At 40.3% G+C, this 25,324-nt stretch overlaps 3 protein-coding genes across 3 annotated transcripts in view; 1 reads left to right on the forward strand and 2 right to left on the reverse strand.

The window, feature by feature from the left end:
* Nucleotides 1-9,920, reverse strand: part of COL22A1 (collagen type XXII alpha 1 chain) — a 257,920-nt gene extending 248,000 nt beyond the window's left edge. The window contains exons 1-2 of the mRNA XM_087931748.1: nucleotides 8,810-9,920; nucleotides 4,536-4,659 (exon numbers count right to left, since the gene is read on the reverse strand). The gene's annotated coding sequence lies outside the window, so the exon portion shown is untranslated. The remainder of the gene's footprint in view (nucleotides 1-4,535; nucleotides 4,660-8,809) is intronic.
* The window catches only part of LOC148126469 (uncharacterized), a 77,558-nt gene that overhangs the window by 21,630 nt on the left and 30,604 nt on the right, over nucleotides 1-25,324 (reverse strand). The window lies entirely within an intron of this gene.
* LOC148126470 (short neurotoxin 1/5) lies at nucleotides 6,560-11,021 on the forward strand. The gene is made up of 3 exons (XM_087931760.1): nucleotides 6,560-6,645; nucleotides 9,823-9,921; nucleotides 10,724-11,021. Exons 1-3 carry the CDS (start codon nucleotides 6,591-6,593, stop codon nucleotides 10,807-10,809), a joined length of 240 nt encoding a protein of 79 aa, XP_087787886.1. The 5' UTR covers nucleotides 6,560-6,590; the 3' UTR covers nucleotides 10,810-11,021.

A 25,324-nucleotide genomic window follows, 5' to 3' on the forward strand; every position in this document is an offset into this window, starting at 1 on the left:
TCACTCTGTATCCCCCCTTTCTATCCTCCCTTCCTCTCTCCCTTTTTCTCTCTTTCTCTTTCTGTCCCTTCCTCCTTCCCTCTCTCCTTCTAAAGCTAAGAAGCCCACCTGAAACACACACAGCTTAGGAACAAGAGGATGTTCAGAGCTACCCCAGTTCTACAGTATCATAGAATAAGAACAGCCAGGAAGGAAGGAAGGAAGGAAGGAAGGAAGGAAGGAAGGAAGGAAGGAAGGAAGGAAGGAAGGAAGGAAGGAAGGAAGGAAGAAAGAAAGAAAGAAAGAAAGAAAGAAAGAAAGAAAGAAAGAAAGAAAGAAAGAAAGAAAGAAAGAAAGAAACCACCCTACTGACCGCTGCAGAATTATGCTGTCTTTAACATTTCAGATTGCTGACCCTTCCTAGACCCAACTGGTGCCTTGATTTAACCAATATAGCTTTTGTCTTAAGCTCCCTCAAAGCTGAGGGGGAAGAAGGAATTTAATTAAGTATATTTAATCTGGTGGTGGAAATACCAGTGGTTTCACAATAATAAAATAACATAGTTGGAAGGGAATTTTCCCAAGCACAAGGCCCTGTAAAATTTTAGAAAAATGGTTATCCAATCTGTTCTTACAAACTTCCAGCAATAAAGCACGCACAACTTTGGAAGACAATCCATCCTACTGATTTAATTTTCCAGCTGTTAAGAAATTTCTCCTTAGTTCTAGGTTGGTTGTCTCCTTAATTAGTTTACATCCATTGTTTCTCGTCCTGCTTTCTGGTGCTTTGGAGAATAGGTTAACCTTGAATTCTTTGTTGGAGCCCCTCAAATATTGGAAGACTGCTTTCATGTCCTTCTTTTCAGTCAATTAGACATATCCAGTTCCAGCAATCATTCTTCAGGTGTTTTAGCTTCCAGCCCCCTGATCATTCTTGTTGCTCTCCTTTCCAGAGTCTCAACATCTTCTTTTTTTATTGTGGCAAATATAAAAACTGGATGCAATATTCTAAGCGAGATCTTATTAAGGCTTTATAAAGTCTTAATAAGACTTCCCATGATCTTGATTCTATCCCTCTGTTAATGCAGTTTAGGATTGTGTTGGGGTTTTATGTCAGCTGCAGCACACGGCTGGCTCAGGTTTAGGGAACTGTCCATTGGGACTGGAAGATCCCTCTTGCAATTACTTCAATTTAGCCAGGTTTCACCTAATCTGTATCTGTACATTTGATTTTTCTTGCCTGACTATAAAACCTTGCTTTTTTCACCATTGAATTTCATTTGTTAGATGGGTCCCAGAGTTCAAGTCTATTGAAATTCATCTGGATCTTGAGCCGCTCTTCTGGAATGCTGGCTATTCCTGCCAGCTTAACGTCGTCTGCAAATTTGATGAATTCCCCATCTATCCCCTCATCCAAATCATTGAAGAAGATGTTGAAGTGTACCGAGTCTAAGGAAGAGCCTTGGGGTACCCCACTGCATTCCTCTCTCCACATAGATGTAGTTCCATTCAGCTTGGAGAGACAGAAGGTCTGAGAATGAAAAGATTTACTGAAATATTGCAATAGTTTTGAAGGGGGGACATAAGGGTCTCCTGGTTTGGAGACAGACTCAACTGGTGTACCACCAAATGATGACTAAAGTGAGTCAGGAGGAAAATGGAGGATTTGCAGTTTGTGAAGTATTATCCGATGTCCCAACCTTAAATTAAAAATATCTAATAGGTTATTGGTAAAAGGTACTTTCTGGAACATAATCATGGTTGTATTGGAACTGCACCATTTTGTTTTACCAGGAGCCAAATGAATGAATGCCACGTCTCTGTTCATCACTTATTCCTCTAAATTCATTCAGAGAGACAATGTGCACAGTATATTAATTTTGCACGGTGCACGATGTTTATTTTGCATAAGCAAAGACAGGTAAACATCTCTCTTAAATTCCTTTGTCTTTGGAAATCCAACAAGATTAATTATAAGCTGAGGTCTTAAGATCGTCAAAGGTGAAGCGGGAGAAGAAATTTAACTATCTGTACATTTAATCTGGGGATGGAAACACCAGGTCTTTCACAATAATAAAATGATACAGTTAGAAGGGAATTTTGGAAGACTTCTACTCCAACCCCTTGCCCAAGCATGAGGCCCTGTAATATTTTAGATAAACCGTTATCCAATCACTTCTTACAAATGTCCAGCAATAGAGCACCCACAACTTCTGAAGGCCAGCCATCCCACTGATTAATTGTTCCAGCTGTCAAGAAATTTCTCCTTAGTTCTCAGTTGGTTCTTTCCTTAATTAGTTTCCATCCATTGTTTCTTCTCTGGTGTTCTGGTGCTTTGGAGAATAGGTTAACTCTTTCTTCTTTGTTGGAGCCCCTCAAATGTTGGAAGACTGCTATCATGTCACCCCTAGTCCTTCTTTTCAGTATATTAGTCACACCCTGTTTCAGCAATCATTCTTCAGATGTTTTAACCTCCTGCCCCATGATCCTTCTTGTTGCTCTTCTTTCCAGAGTCTCAACATCTTTTTTTTTTATTGTGACAAATGTAAAAACTGAATGAAATATTCTAAGCGCGGTCTTATTAAGGCTTTATAAAGTCTTAATAATACTTCCCATGAGCTTGATTCTATCCCTCTGTTAATGCAGTTTAGGATTTTGTTTGTTTTTTTGGCAGCTGCAGAACAGAGCTGGCTCAGGTTTAGGTAACTGTCCACAAGGACTCCAAGGCCCCTCTCGCAGTTACTTCAACTGGGCCAAGTTTCACCTAATCTGTATCTGTACATGTGATTTTTCTTGCCCGATTGTAAAACCTTGCTTTTTTCACCACTGAATTAAATTTTGTTAGATGAGTCCCAGAGTTCAAGTCTGTTGAAGTTCACCTGGATCTTTAGCCGATCTTCAGGAGTGCTGGCTATTTTTGCCAGCTTAATGTCATCTGCAAATTTGATGAATTCCCCTTCTATTCCTTCATCTAATTCCAGAGGTGGTATTTGGCCAGTTCAGACCAGTTCGGGGAAATGGTTACCACAAATTTTGAGTAGTTTGGAGAACCGGCAAATACCACCTCTTTCTGGTCCTGCCCCTGCTTATCCAGTCGCCACTTGGCCCACTCTCCCCACCCTGCAAAGTCACCTCCCCAGCATAGCACACCGTGTGGCTCCTTGCATTGATCAAACAGTGTCTGCTCTGTGGCTTGCCTGCCTTCTGACACGGTGCCTGCGCCCCAACTGAGCACCCTTATCTGCCTGCCTTGGTAAGTAAGCTTGCAAGTCGCACTAGCCCGTCCATCTCTGGCCTCCAGCTTGCCTGGCTTGCTTCACCATTGCAGCTCCATACGAGCCATGGCACTCATGGCCTAGCAAGCTGCCCCCCACCGCCCTCCCTGCCTCCTTGGCCTCCAGCTTTCTTGCCTTGCTTTGCCACAGCAGCTGCATCCCACACAACACAGGGAATCTACATGGCTGCGCTGGCTGGGAAAAAGCTCTCCCCCCGCTCGGAAGTCACATGGCTGTGCTGGTTAGGAGAACAAATTCCCCAAGGATTTCTTTGCCTAACTGATTTCAGGCTCCTTCTCATTTGAGACCATCATGTGCAGGGGAAAAAAAGTTTGTTGGGGGGTGGGCCTAAATTTTTTTGACTCAATCAATTCCAACTTCTCGTGAAAGAAAAAGATCTCACAAAGTTTAATTTCATTTGCAGACTTTCTCTATTACATAGGTTAGTAGATCTTAAAAGAGGAACTTCAACCACTGACTCAAAGCAGTTTGCCCACTTTAGACAGCAAACTGAGGATGAGTCACAAAGAATTGTACAATCTCTGCACCAGCTAAAATTCCATTATATCCCACACCTCACTGTTTTTCCACTTTCCCTCTCCCTGTGTATATTTTGATGCTTTGGGTTGACTGATTGAGCTAATAACCCTTTTGCTAAAAACACTTGGTATAGATCCAAGTACAACGGGGCTTAAGAGTGATGTGCACATCTTTTTGCTTATGCAAGGCAAACATTGCACACACCATACAAAATTGTTGTACTTTTGTATTGTATCTATTAGCATGCCTCCAGGAATAAGCCATAAACAGGGACGTAGCATTTTCTCATTTGGTTGCTCATTAAAAAAGTTCACAGTTGCAACAGAATCATATTTGTATTCCAGGTAGTATTTTTTCATGCTAAACGGCTGGGTATTTGGGTTTTTATGGTTAATGTTAGATCAATCATGCACTTTCTATTCTTCAGGGAGGAGACCACTGATTCTGGATCCATAAATTCTCTTTCAGTCTCCCTCCATTTTCACCTTGGAAAGACTGCACGATGCAATGAGCTGTATAGAAACAAATATCAGGATATCACAACAAAGAGGTTTTGTCTGAAGGAAAGCAGAGTGAGATGTTGTGTTATAGACAAATCCTGCAAATCTGAAGGAAGCAGGTGAGCTAATAGCAATAACAGTAGAACTTATATACTGCTTTATAGTGCTTTACAGCCCTCTCTAAGTGGTTTACAGAGTCAGCCTCTGGCCCCCCAACAATTTGGCTCCCTATTTTACCTACCTGGAAGGATGGAAGGCTGAGTCAATCTTGAGCCTGGTGAGATTCGATCTACCAGATTGCTGGCTGCTGGCTGCAGCAGAAGTAGCTTGCATTACTGCACTCTAACCTCTGTGCCATCGAGACTCTATAATAATAATAATAATAAAAAGTTTTATACTAATACAGGCCTGGAAGATTCTTCTTCTTCCCTGGTTCTCTGGGTTTTCTCACAGCATTAAGAAATTCTTTTTTCCCTGGTGAAAGAATTTCTGAGACCCTCCCCCACTTCATTTTCCCAACTCTCCTTTGGTGTTTGACAAAAGACAATGACCTGATTACATTTCTAACGGTTAGTGTATGTATATCCGATGGGAAACTTGAGATTGCCCTGAAAATCAGTTTTGCTGCATCTAGCCAAAGTCTTCACTCTGGTCTGCTTTTTGACTGGGAGCCGGAGCCCTCCCTGATTGGCTGATTCTGTTTGACAGCTGTCAAACGGAACCAGCTGTTCTCTGTCAGCCCGTTGCATGGCTAGCTTGCGGAAAGCCATGGCTGCGTTATTGTATTGCAGTAAAGCCTGTTAGCCTTCACTTTCGCCTCTGCCACTTACTCTCGTGCACCAATTGTCAAAAGTTTGATTACACCTTTTGAATGTTCCTGAATGACAACAGCAGCAGCAACACAATGTGTTTGTGACATAAAACTTACTTCACATAGCTTATGCACATATTGATCCACTGTTTTCCTAGTGAATTTTAGGGGTGGACTCCTGCATTGCCTGGGGTTAGAAAAAACGTTCTCTCTGGATTCTCCATATTTCCAATATTTTTGATTCTGTAGATGAAGTTATTGATATTTCAGGCCAAGTTGAATCTCCTCTAAGAAGTTTGTAGACCCACAAGAAGAAATTCAGAAACACAGATTTGTTGAGTGGTGACTGAATACAGCCCTGAGAAACTTCCTTAGTTTTCTTCTGAATGAAGCCACTTGACGCCACCCACCCTGGAACAGATCCTTGTTCTTCCTTTGCAACTGCTTTTCATCCTTGTCTGGAAAAGTTTCCTTTTCCTCTGGATCTCTGCATTTTCTCACAGCCCTAAGAAATCTGTTATCCTCTGACGAAGGATTTTGGGGGGACCCTGATTGATCTTCTCACCTCCTCTTTCATGTTAGACAAAAACAATTTCCCGCTTAAGATTCTAACAATCAGCATACTCTTGACCTATTGTTGAAAATTAATCAGAACCAAGGGATTGATCTGTGAATATCTTTTTTTATGAACACCTACCAAGGAGAAAGGGATTTTATGGGTGGCAAGACTATTCTGTCCCGGATTCTCACAGGTTTGAGGAATTTCTGGATTTAAAGTCATCAGTAAGAAGATCTTTTCTTTGCAGGAATTGTTGACTAATGAAATCAAGGCATCCCTTGGAATCATCTATCCTGCTGTTCCTGTTCGTAGTTTTGTACCAGAAACCCTACTGCCGTGTTTGATCAACCCTCGATCTGTCTCCCTTGTTTATTCTGACTTTTGTATCTTGTGAATCCTTTAGTCCACAAGATAGTTTTGGAGAGAGCTACTCATGCTCTGATCTGCTCAAAGAAGGCCATGTTTCTTGAAGGAAGGCAGATCCACAGTAGCAACCTGAGAAGTTAGAAGATTCAGAGAAGCTGCTCACTTGGTTAAGTGAAGTACAAATAAAAATAGGAAGGCGCTGAACTTGCAGAGGGATATTTTGTTTAATTTTGTGTTGTGTAAGGATTGTATAATCTTGTATAAATACAGGAAAAGATGCCAATTGTCCAGGTGCCCAGGTTTTGTATGCAGAAGAGAAGCGTTTACCTTGAAGACAAGGAATGGTTTGTTCTTCACCTGATCTGATCTGGCTTCCGTTTTGGTGTTGGGGGCAAAAAAGCCACACCCCCGGCCTTCCCCTTTCCCACTGAATCTCCCTGTCACTCTCTAGATATCCTAGATATCTAGCCCCACTCACCCACCTCGATCTCAGAGGGGTATAAATAAGTGTCTGCTTCCATCCTGGGCTACATTTTGCAGGTTCCAGAGAAGATCGCAAGATGAAAACTCTACTGCTGACCTTGGTGATGGTGACAATCATGTGCCTGGACTTAGGTAAGGCCACCAAACCTTGATTATGGGTGGCAATCAAATCCAGAACAAAGGGCAGAGTAAGGGAGGGTATTTGAGGCAGTTGTGGTCCTTTCTTTGTGGTGGGACTTTCTCACTGTTATAGTCTGCATTAGGAGGGTCCATGGGAACCTTTGGGGGAGAAGAGGTCTCTGTTTGGAGAGCTGCCCCTGAGACAGGGGCTTTTCCAGCCTGGCATTCTGGGTTAGACTGCCTCTGAAAGTAGAGGTTCCTTTGCGTAGTGAGTTCTGCCATGGGATTACTCCAGGGAATGAGATGAAAAATGTTTCTGCTCCCCTCTCTATGGCTTTGCCATCCTTCAGAATTTTGGATGGTACAGCCAAAGGGAACCAGAGATTCCTCCTTCAAGTCAAGCCTGGATGTTCCTCAACATCAACCTGACATTGGTTGCTGCTGCTGGGATTTCTTGGAAATAGCATGGTCCCAGGTTATCACTTCTTCATACAGACACAAAACTCAATTTCATGCTCATTTTTATATTCTATTCCATATCTTATTACCATTTTATATTTTCTATAAATGTTTTTCCCCTCTTTTAATTTTCTCAACTTTGTTTTAATTATCTCATCTCAATTCAAATCATTATATTTATACTTTTGTCTCTCCTGTTTCAAATTCACATTATCTTTTCTTATTAAGCAATTTTTTCCCTGTAGTTACCAATTAGAGTATGACATCTTTATATCCTTTTATTTTATCCATTCAAACTCTTATTTAAGCTTCAATGTATACCTTTAAGATTATAGCATTCAATATTATACATAACTTCCAATCGAGATCTGCTTGGTACGTTCTTAAAATAGAGACTATATTATATATATATATATATATATATATATATATATATATATATATATATATATATATATATATATATATATATATTTGTGTGTGTGTGTGTGTGTAAATAAAACACACATTCCATTCCAACTCAATTCTATCATTAATATGCATTAAAATCTTAACATCTTTAACATTTCTTTTCAATTAAATATCATACATGGGAACACTTATAACTTTCCATAGTTAATTCTTTTTTTCCATATTTGTCACTTACATTTTTATAAATCATTACTAATAATTAAAAATGTTCCCTTTTAATTCTCTCAATCATTTTAATTCATTTATTTATTAACAAACACCCCATTACATTACAGTAAATATTTTTCCATCATCATATTTTCTAAAATTATTTCTATTTGTAATATAACAATGCTATCTTATATACCTTTGCAGAATCCCTTTTGCAATTAAATTTTCACCCATTATCTCTAAACAAGCTTATGGTTACAATCCTTATATCTTTCCTGTGTTTCTCCATTTCTTGTTTCTGTTTTTTACAACTTCTTTTCCTTGCCTTCTTCCCCCTCTTCTTCTCCCTCCCCTTTTTACCCCCTCGTCTCTCTACTTCTAACTCTCTCATCTGTAACCTCCTCTTCTGTTGCTTTCTAATATTATACTTATCTTTCAAATTGTTCTTCTTTTTGGTTGTTTTTTCTAGTCTTAAACCTTTCACTCTCTTTCCCCCCTTTTCTTTTTTCCCCCCACTGAAAATTACTTGATCATTAAAGATGGCTTCTTCTTTGTCCCAATCTTCTTGTTCTGCAAGGGTTTCTTGTTGCTTCTCATAGTTCCAGATCTCCATTTCTAAGAATTGAAACACAAAGCCAAAAGAACTTCTCCCTTCTTGTGCATCTTCTTTCCATTTTTTACATTCCATTTTCAGTTCTTCTAAGAGCGATACCATTTTAAAAACTTTTAAACAACCACCCGGTTAATTTTAGTCATCTAGATGCAAAAACCAAAAATCACCAAATAATCCAAATAATCCAAGGCTGTTTCTACTTGCTTCTTTTGTCCACTTTCTCTTCCTATTATTTTGTTACCAAGTTTCAATTAAAATGTATCTTTGAGGAATCTTGTTAAAATTTCACTGTAAATTCCTTTTAATTACAGTTGCATTCCTTAATTCCAGGCAATCTCCTCAATTTTTCCAGATCCCGCCCATTTATTCTTTTTTTTTCTCCTCTCCTGCTTTTAAAAACTTTTAAATGTCCAGAAATCTTTATTATCCCTTTGACTTGCATTTTCAGCTTAGAAATGTTGTAAAGTTTAAATTCCAGGGTACCTTATTTGTTGCTTTTGCTGTTTGACCCGGTCAACCAAAACTTTCTCTTCTTATCTTCCTTCTGCACATTCTTTTCCAATCGAGTTCTTCTTTGTGGTGGCTGTTTCTGACCACCACTGCAACTGCCTTCGGGAAAGGGAGTGATGGTCAGCTGGGGAGAAAGAGATGCGGCACTCAACCCTGCAGGCAATCTCCCCCCTCTTCACCACCTCTACGGGGTGGCTTGGCCCTGAAACCAGCCAGCTCAGGGTGCTCCAGTGGCGAGAACGAATCAAAGCCTCAGAGAGACGAGGTTTTGGTCTGTCGCTGAAGAAGCTCAAACCGGAAGCCACTGCTGGGATTTCTGAGACTCCTCAAACTTTCATAAAACATTGAGGGTCTCCCATCCTAAGATTAACCAAGGACAACTCTGCTTAGCTTCCACAGAGAGACCAGCTACTTAGGTTTCATTTCATGGCCTGTTTCAGAACAGGTTAGGTTTCTTTACCCAAACTTTTATCCCAGCTATTGTGGCACAGTATTGCAGGCTAATTCTAAAAATGCAGTACTGCAGGCTAATTCTGCCTTCTGCTGGCTGGCTGCTTAGAGAGGCTGCAAAGGACTGTGAAGTGGTGCAAAAGTCTAATCGCTATAGCTATATATTTTTGTAATGACCCAAGGGAGCGAAGAAACCTAATACTCCTTCCTCCCATTTTCCCCACAGCAACAACCATGTGAGGTAGGATGGGCAGAGAGAGGGTAAATAGTCCAAAGTTGCTAAGTTGTCTTTTATGCCTAAAGTGGGACTAGAACTCACTGTCTTCTAGTGATTGGCCCAGAGTCACACAGATGGCTTTCATGCCTTAGGTGGGGTGGAACTCAGGTTTCCTATTTCTAGACCATTTGATCTTTCTAGGGAAGTTTTCTCAGGTCACCTTGTATGAAAAGATCTATCATCAAATATGTAATAAAGTTACAAAATCAGAAAAATAAATATCAAAGTAATATTTCTATTTTTTATATCTTTTATCCAGGATACACCCTAACATGTTACAAGGGTTATCATGATACTGTGGTTTGTAAACCACACGAGACCATTTGCTATCGATATGCTCTTCCTGCAACTCATGGTAGTAAGTTCTTATCTTCTCTCAAAGCTTTTCTTCTTCTTGAACCCAAACTAGAGCTCCCAAATGCACCTGAGAGTTGAAGGTCAGGTAGGACTTGTCTGTGCCATGCCTGGGTTCCCCTGAAGTCATGGCGTGTTGCTGGACAGTCTAAGGAATGCAAGAAAAGGGGGGATTGGACTGGGGTGCCCCATCTTTCTCAGCAACAGCCGAGACCGAAGGGGGGAACCTTCTTTAGAGAAAGGGGGAGGGAAATGCTGGTACATTGGAGGGTTTGTTCTGTAATTGAGGGAAATTGGATGAAGCCATGAAACATCCAAGAAAGGTGCCATGGCCCCTGAGTCATGTCAAAACACGGGACTTACCAAAAAATCTCTTCTTCATTCATTTACTCCTGAGTTTTGAGTAGAGGAGGAAGGAGGATGGATGGAAACTGAATGAGGAGAGATTCAACCTGGAAATAAGGAAAAACTTTCTGACAGTGAGAACAATCAACCACTGGAATAGCTTGCCCTCGGAAGTTGTAGGAGCATCATCACTTGAGGATTTCAAGAAGAGATTGGACTGCCATTTGTCAGAAATGGTGTAGGGTCTCCTGGTTGGGCAGGGGACTGGACTAGATGACATATAAGGTCCCTTCAAATTCTGATTATCTATTATCTGTTATCTATTTGGAGGTCTGCCTTCCTACTGGGAGGGGATTCGTGCATGTGTTCAGTGTGGGTTTCCCAGTTTGTTCAGCAACAGCTGCCAATCTGTTCTTTGGTATTTTTTAAAATAATCATTCTGCTTTGTGCTTTCTTCACAGATGCGATAACCGCCAGGGGATGTGGTACTTCTTGCCCTGGGGGAATCCGCCCTGTGTGTTGCAGTACGGACCTGTGCAACAAGTAGCTCTACAAGTGGCTAAATTCCTTGAGATTTGCTCTCATCCATCATGGACCATCCTTGAAAATTTATGATTGTGGCCTTTACCACCAGATGATCCATCATCCCTCTCTCCTCTGCTGTCTTTGACACCTCAACATCTTCCCCTTTTCTCTTGTTCTGTAAGTTTCCTTCTGATAGTTCTGTAGTTTGAGAATCAATTAAAGCTCAGCATTCAATTCAAGTGTTTTGACTTATTGATTTCCCCCCTCAGAACATCCCTTTCACAAAACCCCCAGTTAGAGAGTCTTTCTCCAGGGTCCAACAGGCTGTGATGCTGGGATGAACAGGATTAGGTAGAAATCCTTGTTGAATTACGGGATGGATTGCTTAACGTGGTATTAATCTCACATTCAGAAACCCACAATTGAATCTTTCCTCAGTGAAACCTCAACTTCAGGGCTGCTCCATCCCTCCCTCTCTTCTCTCTGGGGAAAGCTGAGGGGAAGAGGAAGATGCCTTGAAAAATAGGAGGGGGATTTGGGTGAAAGATGGCAGGTCCCTTCTCCATTATGCCCACCTGAAAGAAGAAACATCTTGATTCAACAGTTGACTCTGCAGGCTCTTCTCAAGCTTTCTCAATCCTGGGTTCAAGTTTTGGCAGTTATACCTGGACATCGGGCCTTCCCTGGCCTGATCTTTCCTCACTGCATTGGGTAGACTGGGCTGAAGCTTCACTGGCTTGATCTTTCCTCTCTGCATTGGGTAGACTGGGCCAAAGTAACATGAGTAGACTGGGATGGCCCGGATCTAACCACATAGCGGGCCTTGAGTTTGAAAACCCTGGACTGCAATGATGTGGTCCTTCTGCAAAAAACATATTGGACTACAATACATATTTGGTTAGAATAAATGATCAAACAGCATGTAGATTTCCAAGCAGAGATATTTTTCACGGGTATATTACCAGATCAGTATGACAAAGGGAAAACGTATTTAATTTGACATGTACTAATGGGAGCAAGAATTGTGTTTGCACAGCAGTGGAAAAATGAAGAGATCCCTACAGAGGAAAATGTTATTAAAAATATTAGAATGTGCTTAGATGTACAGTAAATGTAGGTTTTTACTTCCAGAAAGTTTAAGCAAAGTTCAAAATAGGCTGTCCAAAGTCATTCATAGGTAAAATCAGTTAGTTTTCATCCAGGGATAATCCAAATATCAAATTCCAGTGTCAAAAACAGTTTAGTATCAGACTTACATTAAATCCAGTAATATCAGTCAATTAGAAGAAATGGAGCAACGGCAATACTTTCCAACAGAAGGAAACAGATACACTTACACTCTCTTCATAAGATAGCAGAAACCATATCATGAGTAATGGTCCATAATACTCAAAATATAACAGGCACCTCCTAAGCTTGGTTTCTTAGGAACAATTAAAACAACCTATAAAGGTTCCTTGGTCTTAAACCCACTTAGTCTGTTTGCTGGAGTAACCTTACTCTTTTCTTGACTACGAGAATTACAGTGTAAATACTTGCTACAAGGTTTCAATTTTATTCCCTCTGACAATTCAACAGTTTGTTTGAGCATTTTGAAATTAATGTGCCCTAGACATCTATGTAGTAAATGTATACATTCATCATGTGGCTTAACATTGTTATAAATTGAGTTAGCCATCTTCAACTGGTCATCATGCATTACATATAAATCATTCTTTAAAGTAGCAGTGACACTTTTACCCTCTTTCTCTATTATACAGTCATCTCCCCTAAAGGTTACTACATAACCAATATTAACTAAAGCCCTTACGGATAATAAATTAAATTTCAGTTTAGGTACATATAACAAAGTTAAATGTTCATTTATACAAGAACAATATGCAGTACCTTCACCTGATGCTTTTATCTTCCATCCATTTGCCAATGATACATGTTGTGTACTCGTGGACAACCTTTTTCTGAAGAAGCTTCTTGGATGAGAAGTGAAACATCTTCAAAGAAAAACAAGGCAGTTCAGTTTGCCTCCTGAAAACCAAGGGACAACCAAGACCTGAACAACTGAGCATCCTTACAGACACTCACTGTGCTCTTTCTGAACAGGAAGGTAGCCTACAAATCTAATTGAAAAGGTGCAGCTTGTCACCGAAATCTTCAATCAAAGTAGCTCCCGAAACACATTGAGAACATGCCCTGTGTCAAAACATCAGAGCAGCTACCAGTGGCTATCTCGCTTCGATTGATCTAATAAAACAGGCTTCAATGCCTGCATTCACCTGCTCTGGATTCTCTTTCCTCAAGGCAGAGTAGGCCCGTCCTTTTCTTGTTATTCTACGCACGCACGGATAAATTGCATCCATGCTGGAAATAAAATCTGGTGTGTTTCCCACCAAAAGTGTTACTAAAAAGCAAGCGACAATCACCTTCAAAATTTCTCAAGCACCTTCTTTCTCCCATGTGTTGCTTCTTACCTGTTACGTGGGTGAAATCTTCCGGCAGTTCTTGGAGAATCAGGTTAAGTCCAGCCCTTTGGGTTAGACTTACAGCCTGCAATGGAAAGCAAACTAAGTCCAATCAAAAGTGAAGGACAATTTTCAAATGAAAAAGACAGCTGGAAAAAAAATGTTCTCTTCTATCCATAAGAGTCCAAGTCACTCCTTACAAGTTGTTCTTTTTTTTTTAAGAAAAAAAAGTCAGATTCAAAGAGAAATGACAAGAGAGGAAGGAGGCAGCCTCTCAGCTGGAAAGGTTTTGCACCCTGTCTCAATCTCCCTCTTGCTCGGAGTGAAGCTAACTTTGGAAAGATGCAAAGCAAAAAAAAAAAAAAAAAAGCAGAGAGTCAAGCAAGAGAGTTTGGGAGGGGTCGATAGGAGGGATGAGGGTGTGTAAACAGAGGTGGGGTGGAGGCTGGAGGCTGAAGAGGAATTTAAGGAGAAAATGAGGGGAGAGAATATAGGTAAATGTTTCAACTTGCAACCTTGAATGCATTTCTTCCTCTTTCTTTTTTCCCCAGGAAAGTCTAATTTCATGTAGCAGGGATTATTTTTCGAGCATTCCTGTAAAACGAAAAGATCTGTTAAAATAATGAGCATGTAGAAATATCAACCTGAACTCCAAGTTTGACCACAAATTTGGAAGTTCTTTGCCATTGTCATCTTCTGGATGTTTCTTGAAGCTGCCTATTTTAGCCTCTGACTGGGGAATTGTCTGGAGGTCTCCTGTCTAGATACTGACCACATCTGATTCTGTTGAGCTTTTCAAGATCTGGTAAAGTTGCAAATAATATAGTTTTTTTTTATAAAGTTTTATTAATTTTCAAAAAAAAAAAAACAGTACACAAACAAAACATGAGACATAAGAACATAAGACATCTTTTCCGACAACTACTTAACAAAACAAATAAGACATCTCATTTAAGTACAATATAATTCTAAATTATCACATTTCCACACATAACTTAATAAGCATCTTATATATTCAACTTCATATCTTATTACTGTTTTCCACCTTCTTACTGTTTCTTCCTTTATTTCTATTCAGTTTTATTCATTCATATATTTCATCTTACTATATTTCATATTGTTACTATTTCATATGTTCTTATCCAGTATTACTCCTCAATAAACAAATATAAACTAACAAACACATAACATAAAAAATATAAAACTTCTTTTTAGAAAGAGGCTTAACCCCGGGTTATAACTTTTGGTACAGACTTAAATTAAATTCATGCTCAGCTTATATACTATTTCATATCCTGTTAAAGATTCTACATTTTACAGCACTTCTCTGGACTGAGCTGGTGGGCACTTTGGAGGTCACTCTTGGACTCACAACTCCTCCACAAGGAGCAGGTGGCAGCAAGCTGTGGTTTGCACTTTCCTGGACCAGGAGGCCTTGTTCACAGTCACTCATGTCTTGGTCTCTTCTCTTTGCATATTGCAATATTTGTTACGTGGGACTGTTCTTTAAGATGTGGGAAGCCCACCCCACCTCCAAGAAGGAAATATTTTGGGTAATATTAAAAGAGGCAGAATGTTATATTTTTCCAAAGGAGAAATGGAGAAATATGCTCTTAAAGGCAGAAAGCAGCCACAGTCTTCCTGCCATAGCCTCCAGCAGAAACTTCAAGTCTTTAGAGATGGATATTTAGCACCTATTAAGAAAGAATGGGCCAATCTATTCATAAATAAAATGCCTTCAGACACAACTCTTCCAGACGTCTGGAGCTGATGGGATTGAGAATTTACCAGAGTCTAAGAACAGGGATGACCTTTAGGACGTAATAGAATTAACCCACCAACATTAGTATAGCAAAAGACACAAGGCTCGCTACATTGCACAACCCCCATGGAGCATCTCAATCGCAAAACTCCAGAACCTTATAAAGATCCATTTACTCACTCAGCCAACTTGTCATCTACCCCAGAAACATTTATGCTGTCACTAAAGTTTCTGGCAATCAAATAAACAGAGATCTTCTTTCCTGGTAGTCAGCCTCCATTTTACATTTCCAGTGTAGTTAGCCTCCATTTCACATTTCCGGTGTATTTCTCCTGGCTTAGAACTGGAGTGGATTTTTCTTCCCACAAAAACTATCCAGAACAGCTTCAGAATGCAGCTGCATGCATAGTGATAGGGGCACTTAGATTTATCCATGTAATACCTTTGTTGCATGAGCTGCAATGACTTCTAGTTTCTTTCTGGGTACAATTCAAAGTTCTAGTCTTCACCTTGAAAATGCTAACTATATGCCCACTTTTCCCCAAGGATATCTACCTGGCCTATAGTGGCACACTCCTACTCCCCTCTCCTGAATACTGTCATCTGATGGGATCTAGGAAGTAAGCCTTTTTCATGGAAGCCCCTGCCCTATAGAATACCTTGCCCCTTGAGGTTCCACCCTATTAGCTTTCCATAAAACTCTAAAGACCTCCAAGCACTGGGAGAAGATTGGATAATTGTTCATTAGAATTTTGACTTGGCACCAAATCTTTGTCATTTTTAACATTTTAATACCAATAGCACTTAGACTTATATACTGCTTTACAGTGCTTTACAGCCTCTCTAAGTGGTTTACAGAGTCAGCATATTTGCCCCCAACAATCTGGGTCATCATTTTGCCCACCTCAGAAGGATGGAAGGCTGAGTCAACCTTGAGCCTGGTGAGATTTGATCTGCCAAATTGCGGGCAGCTGGCTGTCAGCAGAAGTAGTTTGCAGTACTGCATTCTAACCACTGTGCCATCAAGGCTCTAATGTTTTATTCTGTTTAATTTAATAATTTTAATATGATGTTATGTGTTGCTTTAACTTTTGATTGAGAGTCACCCAGAGTTCATTAGAAGATGGATGTCTACATAAATATTTTAAATAAAAGTAAAATAAATAAAATAAAAATGGGGGTTTCCACAAGCATGCAGACAATTTGAATTTGCATAGCAAACCAGAAGGTGCAAAATGGATAAATTTGCACAAAGATGCAAAGGGAACACATTTTTTTCTCCATCTTTAACTTCTACTAACACTATTGACTGTTAAGATCACCAAAGGCCCAGCTAATATTAAGGTGGACATATGCCCCAATAAAGGAGAATATTTGTAGTTTAGGAATGACATGAGGGGTCCTTGGTGCTCTCTGACTGTTTTCCTGTAGACATTTTGTTGCCCAACTAGATAACATCATCAGTGCTACCTTTTGTGAAGTTCTGAATTCAGGTATGGTGCACTGTTTCATACTGAAAAGTTAAGTAGACAAAGAAGTATAACAAAATAACAGAGTTGGAAAGAACCTTGGAGGTCTTCTAGTCCAACCCCCGGGTCAAGCAAGAAACCCTACACCATTGCAGATAAATGGTTGTCCAATCTCTTCTTAAAAATTTCCAGTGTTGGAGCATCCACAATTTCTGGAAATGAGTCATTCCATTTATTAATTGTTCAATTGTAGTACAGTTCTTTCCTGATTAGAAGAGAGAGAAGTTATTTGGAGAAGAATTATGTTCCAGCTTGATTACTAACATGCGGCTTAAATTAAAAGTAGGAATTGTTTGGAAAGCTATTCAGTCATCCTCTCTCCAGGTTATTTTGTTCAAATCTATTGGGCACCACTAATTGTAGGAATCTATTATGAGTCATGAGGTTCTCCATTAGCTGACAAGATTTGTCTGCAAGATTTCTAAAACATTAGACACTGCCTTGACTTTGTTTCTTGAAAGCTAAGGGTTGCATGCATCTCCTTGTGCTATTTTTATCACCTAAGGCCATTCAAAGATTTGATGGTCCCAATGGCACACTGCACCTAAGGATTCAAAAGAGATTTGCAACCGATCACATGGAAAGAACATTGCTGAAATCCATCCAATTCTGATTATTCAGTCTACTGATATGCTGCAATGGTCATATGTGCTAGGAGAGTCAGTTCTTCAGTGCCATTGTTCATCCGAACAGCCTCTAAACAAATGGCTACAACTCTTTGTAGCTGGTTCAATAGGTAGCAGCATGGTTTCTAATGGGACAATTCCAACAGGACAGAAACATATTTATGTTGAAGTTGCTGCATTGGCTGCAACTTGGCTTCTGGGTCCAATTTAAAGTAATAATGAGTGCTTTTGAAAACAACAACAGCAGGTTGTATCAGCAAAATTTGCAAAAAAAAAAAAAAGGTAGAATTTCCCTGGCAATGTTTAAATGACCATCCTCCTGGAGGATCGATGGGCATTTCATTGAGTCTATAGTGCCATCTTCTGGACACCATACAACAATACAGGTCACCTGGATCTAAGTTGTGACCTTCCATAGAGTAGAGGAGAGGAGAGAAGGGAAGGGAAGGGAAGGGAAGGGAAGGGAAGAGAAGAGAAGAGAAGAGAAGAGAAGAGAAGAGAAGAGAAGAGAAGAGAAGAGAAGAGAAGAGAATTCTTTATTGGCCAAGTGTGATTTCATGGATCACACATTTAGAATAAAATAGAGTAGAGTAGAGTAGAGTAGAGTAGAGTAGAGTAGAGTAGAGTAGAGTAGAGTAGAGTAGAGTAGAGTAGAGTAGAGTTCTTTCTTGGCCAAATTTCATGGATCACTAATTTAGAATAAAACAGAGTAGAGTAGAGTAGAGTAGAGTAGAGTAGAATAGAATAGAATAGAATAGAATAGAATAGAATAGAATAGAATAGAATAGAATAGAATAGAATAGAATAGAATAGAATAGAATTCTTTATTGGCCAAGGGTGATTTCATGGATCACAAATTTAGAATAAAATAGAGTAGAGTAGGGTAGGGTAGGGTAGGGTAGGGTAGGGTGGAGTGGAATGGAATGGAATGGAATGGAATAGAATAGAATAGAATAGAATAGAATAGAATAGAATAGAATAGAATAGAATAGAATAGAATAGAATAGAATAGAGTAGGGATTTTGGAGGTCTTCTAGTCCAACCCCCTGCTCGAGCAGGAGACTCTTAAAAGCCTCTGGTGATGGAGCATCCACAACTTCTGAAGACAAGCCATTCCACTCAATTGTTCTCACCATTAGGAAATTTCTCCTTAGTTCTGGGTTGGTTCTCCTCTTGATTAGTTTCCATCCATCTTGTCTTGCCTTCTAGTGCCTTGGAGAATAGATTGACCCCATGTTCTTTGTGGCAGCCCCTCAAATATGGGAACACTGCTATTATATCTCCCGTAGTCTTTCTTTTCATTAAAGTAGACAAACCCAATTCTTGCAACCATTCTTCATGTTTTATTTCCAGTCGCTTAATTATATTTGTTGCTCTTGCCTGCACTCTTTCCAGATTCTCAAAATCTTTTTTATAATATGCTGACCAGAACTTGATGCAGTGTTCTAAGTGCAGTCTTACTAACACTCTCTGAAGTGGTACTAGAACTACATGTACTATTAGTACTATTACTACTATTCAGTAGAACTATGTACTTATTACGTACTATTGTGGTACTACAACCAAAACTATCCTTTTATCATTTTGTAAGCTGCTAAGAGTGCTTTCAACAGTAAGATAGGTCTTGTCAGATCCATGTATCTGTCATTTCTTCAGTGGAAGAAGAAAGGTGGGGGGAGGCTGATAAAGAAATCCTTTCTTGATGTAACCTGAATATATTTAATCTTATATCAAATTTGTATAACCCACTCAACTGCAAAATAGTTTTAGTTATAGTACTGTAATTTCTCTAAAATAACGCAAATGCAAAATAATGCAAATGACCAGCTGTCTGTAATGAATATAAATCCTTTCATTCCCCATCATCCAGTCAGAACTGAAGAAGATTCTTGGATGAGTAGAGAAACATCTTCAGGGAAAAACCAAGAAAACCTATTGGGTCTTGAAAAATCACCTTTGGGATAACCATGATCTGGTTAGAATAGAAAAGAATAACAGTTGGAAGGGACCTTGGAGGTCTTCTAGTCCAATGCACTGCTTGATCAGGAGATCCTACACCATTTCAGACAAATGGTTATCCAATCTCTTCTTAAAAACTTCCAGTGTTGGAGCTTTCATAACTTTTGGAGGCAAGTTGTTCCACTGATTAATTGTTCTAACTGTCAGGAAAGTTCTCCGTGGTTCTAGGTTGCTTCTCTCCTTGATCACTTTCAACCCGATGCTTCTTGTCTTGCCTTCTGGTGCTTTAGAGAATAGCTTGACTCCCTCTTCTTTGGGGCAGCCCCTGAGATTTTGGAACACTGCTATCATGTCACCACTAGCCCTTCTTTTCATCAAACTAGACATACCCAGTTCCAGTAACCATTCTCGACATGTTTTAACCTCCAGTCCCCTAAAAAAATAAGAAAGAAAGAAAGAAAGAAAGAAAGAAAGAAAGAAAGAAAGAAAGAAAGAAAGAAAGAAAGAAAGAAAGAAAAGAGAGAAGAGAAAGAAAGAAAAGCAAGAAGAAAAGGGAGAGAGAAAGGAAGAAAGAGGGGATGGAACGAAAGGACAGGAAGAAAAAGAAATACAGGGAGAGAAGGAGGGGAGAGAAAGAGATGGAGAGGAGAGAGAAAGAGAGAGAGAAAGAGAGGGGGAGACAGAGAAAGAGACAGGGGAGAAGAAATGGGGGGAGAGAAAGAAGGAGAGCGAAAAAGAGAATCCTACCCCTGGCTGGCTGTCACCCCGCCCCTCCAGCCCAATCTGGTTCAATAGCTTGTGATCCAATGTAAGAAGGATATTGAGGAACAAAGAGTGAAAGGGTGCAGAAGTATCCATTCAGAATTGAAAGTTGGGCTCCTGGGGAGAAGGAGCATCTTTGGGACTGAACCTCATATACTGTCGATGCAATAAGAAGCACCAGTTGGGCCTGGGAAGGGTCAGCAATGTGAAATGTTAAAGACTGCATGATTCTGAAGCCCTCAGTAGGGTGGTTTCTTCCTTCCTTCCTTCCTTCCTTCCTTCCTTCCTTCCTTCCTTCCTTCCTTCCTTCCTTCCTTCCTTCCTTCCTTCCTTCCTGCTATTGCCTTTCTTCTGGGCTGTTCTTATTCTATGTTTCTCTAGAACTGGGGCAGCTCTGAGCATCCTCTTGTTTCTAAGCTGCCTCTTTTGTTTCTGTTGATTGTATGTATTTTTTAAAGACCCTGCACAAAGCACAGTCCCTGCCTGCAGGCTTATTATCTGAGAGGCAGAGTACAATAGAACAGGGCCAAACTGGGAGAATTCACCCCTGTGTGTGTGTGTGTGTGTGTGTGTGTTTCTGGTGGGCTCCCTAGCTTTAGAAGGAGAGAGGGAAGGAGGAAGGGACAGAAAGAGAGAGAGAGAAAGAGGGAGAGAGGGAGGGGGAGATAGAAAGGGGGGGATACAGAAAGAGAGAGAGAAAGAGACGGAAAGAGAGAAGGGAGAGAGAGAGAAAGTGAGAGTGAAAAAGAGAAGAAAGATACAAGAAAGAAAAGAAAGAGAAAAGGGAAAGAAAGAAATAGGGAGAGAGAAAGGAAGTGAAAGGAAGAAAGGGGATGGAAGGAAGGGGCAGAAAGAAAGGGAAAGAAAGAAAGAAAGAAAGAAAGAAAGAAAGAAAGAAAGAAAGAAAGAAAGAAAGAAAGAAAGAAAGAAAGGAAGGAAGGAAGGAAGGAAGGAAGGAAGGAAGGAAGGAAGGAAGGGAGAGAAGAGAAGAGAAGAGAAGAGAAGAGAAGAGAAGAGAAGAGAAGAGAAGAGAAGAGAAGAGAAAATAAATGAGATATATGGATGGATAGATAAATACAGGGAAGGAGGGAAAGAGGAAGAGAGAAAAAAAGGAGAGGAAGGAAGGAAGGACATAAACCCTGACTTCAGAAGACTTTGAAGTAGCACAGCAATCTACAGCTGGCCTGCAAGGGATCTTGGGGGGTCATCTAATCCAACCCCCTGCTCCAGCAAGGGATCCTTAGAGAATCAAAGAATAGCAGGGGTAGAAGTGTGTGTGTGTGTGTGTGTGTGTGTGTGTGTATGTCTGTGTGTATGTCTGTGTGTGGCTGTCAAAACACCAAAAACATGCCTAGTAGCTCTGTGTAGGTTCGTCGTAAATTAGAACACTTGCTAAGCAGCTGGCCATTAAGTGAGGTCCTCGTCATTAAGCAAGGACCACTTACATTTGGTTTGCCAGTCACATGGCCACATACCTGGGCCTCGCCCTGCCCTCTCCAGAGCTTCCCAGGCCTTGGAAACTGGCAAAAAATAGAAAACATCAGTCACAAAACTGTGTGGGATGTTGTAACTGGTCATATGTGTGTCTGTATGGCTGTCAAAACACACAAAACAGGCCATGTAGCTCTGTGCAGGTCAGTCGTAAATTAGAACACTTGCTAAGCAACTGGTCATTAAGTGAAGACCACTTACATTCGATTTGCCAGTCACATGACTACCTGCCCACGCCCACCCCACTCACATGACCACCTAGCTACGCCCAGTCAGCAAGCCATTCCCACCCCAGTCACATGACCACCAAGCCACACCCACAAAAGCGGACACAACCACAGAACCGGTTGTTAAGAAATTTGAATCCCACCCCTGGACACAGCCCCCCACAAGGGAGCCCTTCCTGGGGAACAAAACAAGAACCTCCTGAAGGCGAGCTTAGGAGTGGCGGCGGTGGTGGTTTGGGAGGACGGCCCTCGGGGCCCTGGGAAATGGAAACCATCTTGTGCAGCACCGCAAGATTTACTTTAGCAACCGGGAGTTGCTGCTTTGGGTTCAGCAAGTCCCCCTCCCTTCTGGAACCATTTACGGATGTGGACTTGCAGGACCCAAAGCTAAATGTTACTGTGCTGGGAAAGAAACTCTCACTCTCCCAGCTAGACCAGCAGGGGAGAGAAGCATCCACTGACCCCGCTGGACCCAACATGAGCCTCTCCACATGTTCTCCTGCGGCTTTTGCTGGGAGAGCAACAAAGTCTTTCTTGCACAGACTTTTTGCTTTTCCAAGAAAGACTCTCTCACTCTCCCAGCTAGACCAGCAGGGGAAAGAAGCAGCCACTGACCCCACCTAGCTTACGGAGCTGCTCCATGTGTTCTCCCATGAAGGCAAGTGGGGGGGAAGGTGACGGGCAGGGGGGCAAAAGGCAAGTGGGGGAAAAGGAAACTAGTGGCAACAGGGTAGGTGAATGGGGCAACTTGCATCAAGAGCCTCATTTACCTAGGGAGATCATGGTGGAAGGCAGACAGCGATGGCTGCCTGGTGGGTGGACGAAGGCAGATTGCAGGCAGTGATGGCACATGGCCACGATAAGGAGGAGCTGGGTTAGAATGCAGTCAGCTTGTCGCACATGCATGTGATGTTGCACATTCGTGATAAGGACTGACTGGGCAGTAAGTGTAGAAGCTGGTGGAGAGGGGCAGGGCCAGGCAAAGAGGGGCCGGTTCTTTATTAACATACTTGTAATCCTGCAATCTGATTGTTCCACTGATACAGCTTACTGATTGGCCCATTTACCCTATTCTGATTGGACCATATTACTACCTTGCAATTGGTCCGTCTGGATGGTGGGAGATTCAAGGAGCCGTCATTGGTCGCGAGCTGCGAGCAGCCGCTATAAAAGAGACTGCCGCGGCTCTGTGGTTAGAGCAGATTTTAAGAACTAAATAAAGAGCAGAAAGTCACCCTGGTCTCGAGACTCTTTCCCACGACTTAACAGGGCCCTTTTGACCAGTTGGCTGAACAACTGGGAACTGTAACAACTGGTTCTATAGAACTTGACAGAACCGGTAGAATCCCACCCTGACACCATAAAACAATATGAGAGGACACTTCTATTGTGGACCAGTTGCTGCAGTTGCAAAAAGCCAATGCAGTCCTAGGCTGCATTAACAGAGGGATAAAATCAAGATCACATGAAGTATATCTGTTTATAATGCCTTAGTAAGGCCACACTTGGAATACTGCATCCAATTTTGGTCTCCCACAATGTAAAAAAAGGTGTTGAGGCTCTAAAAGAATACAGAGAACAGCAAGAAAGTATTATTAGGGGACTGGAGGCTAAAACATAAAGAACAGTTGCTGAAGTTGAAGAAGGAAAGAGAAAGAGAAGAGAAAGAGAAGAGAAAGAGAAAGGAAAAGATAACCCAACTAATAGATGATTTTGTTATGGAAATGATAAGAAAAAGGAGATAGTATAGAAATACTATGAGAAACTACACAATCAAGAAAACGTGGAAGAAGAAAAAGTTAAACAATACTTGCAAGGAGCGAAGTTACTCCAAATACCGAGAACATTAAAGCAATGCTTGAAGCGAAAATAACAATGATGGAATTGACAGAAGCACTAAACAGACAAAATACTGGAAAAGCGCCAGGCCCTGATGGGTTACCAGCAGAATTTTATAAAGTTGTACAAGAATCTCTAAGTATTCAAATGCTTGAGGTGATGAACAAGGTTTTGTCAAAAACTAAAATACCTAATTCATGGACAGAGGCTTATATCACTTTTATACCAAAAGAAGAGACTGACCTACAACGAATTTAAAATTACAGACCTATTTCCTTGCTAAATGCAGATTATAAGATATTTGCCTCAATAATGGCAGAAAGACTTAAAAGATACCTAAATAATTTTATACATACTGATCAAAATGGATTTCTGCCCAAGAAGAAAATTAAGGACAATATGAGAATAATCCTAAATACGTATTAGGAAACACACTCAGAGAAACAAATGGCTTTGGCATTTCTAGATGCACAAAAAGCTTTTGACAATGTAAATTCGCAGTTTATGATATTACAAATGAGACGGATAGGCTTTGGAGAAAGATTTATTAAAATAATTGAGCTAATATATCATGAGCAATCTGCCAGAGTAATGGTGAATGGAGATTTGACAGATAATATAAGTATTTTAAAAAAGGAACTAGATAAGGATGTCCGCTGTTGCCACTGTTGTTTGTCCTGAATTTTAAATAGAAAAATTAGAGATAATGATGAAATAAAGGGAATGAAAATAAAACAGGAGGAGTATAAATTATAACAATTTGCAATGATCTGGTCTTCATTTTGGAGAAACAATTGAAAACAGCGCCCATGCTAATAGGAGAGATTGAAGAATATGGGCTAGCGGCAGGATTGAAAATAAATAAAGATAAAACTAAAATATTAGTGAAAAATATGATTGAATAACAAAAGATAGAATTGATAGAGAGATTGAATATCCAGATCACAAAACAAGTTAAATATTTAGTGTATTCTCAATTGAACAGCCCTTACTTTAAACCTAGCAGTTGTAAGGACTAAATGCATCTGCCTTGGAGGATATAAAACAAATAAATGCATCAAGTAGTGTCTGTAAATACTCATCTCATGGAGAAAGATATAATAGGCAGTCTTCTATTTCTGGTGCTCTATGAAGACACATTTCCTTACAATATGACAGTTGGTGGTGTACCTTATGTAGTCCTATTTTTCATAACCACTTCCTTTGTAGCAAGCTGATTGGGTTTTGAGAAGGCCTATTGTCATGTTGCTACAGTACAAAGGAGTGAACAGAAACCCTGCATGGAGGAGAGACACACAGAGAGAGACTTAAACAAAAGGAAGGAGATAAAAAACAAACGACTTAATATCGATACTCAAAACTCTGCATCTCTATCAAAACACATGGGAATTTGCAGAGCTGTTCCAATTCCCTCTTTCCAAAGGAAGCTTTAAAAGGCAAGATTCTGTTTTCGAAGTCAATATATCCATGTAGGTCACTGATAACATACTCTTAATTGCAAAAACAACAACAACCCAATTTATACTGTAGAAAATTTCCTAAAGCAACACGGACATAGTAAGCCCTTGGAGCAGTGTTAACAACTCAACCTTGGAAACTTTAAGATGCATAGATTACATTTCCCAGAGTTCCACAGCTGAGATTTCTGCTTGCTTAGGGGTCTTTTGGTCAATTTTCCCATTTTTTTATTAGCTTATAATATAAAATGCAAAAGTAAGTAGTAGGGAAAAAAGGAAGGAAAAGAAGGGAAAAAAAAAAGGTGTAGACTTCCAGCTCCCTCTGCTGCAGTAGAATAAGGCATTAACATTAAATCTTGACTTTTTACTTTTTCATAATAATAGAAAATAGCCATTTCTATAACAACAAATCTATCTAATCAGTAA

This window comes from Pseudonaja textilis, chromosome 3 (assembly GCF_049901715.1).
Source record: "Pseudonaja textilis isolate UNSWEBS1 chromosome 3, rPseTex1.2, whole genome shotgun sequence".
Taxonomy (NCBI): domain Eukaryota; kingdom Metazoa; phylum Chordata; class Lepidosauria; order Squamata; family Elapidae; genus Pseudonaja; species Pseudonaja textilis.

Excerpts from the sequence above, each read along its gene's own strand:
- LOC148126470 (XM_087931760.1), top strand. The coding sequence starts at position 6,591 with ATGAAAACTCTACTGCTGACCTTGGTGATGGTGACAATCATGTGCCTG. Across the intron at positions 6,646-9,822 it reads AATCATGTGCCTGGACTTAG|GATACACCCTAACATGTTAC; the intron begins GTAAGGCCACCA and ends TCTTTTATCCAG. Across the intron at positions 9,922-10,723 it reads TCTTCCTGCAACTCATGGTA|ATGCGATAACCGCCAGGGGA; the intron begins GTAAGTTCTTAT and ends CTTTCTTCACAG.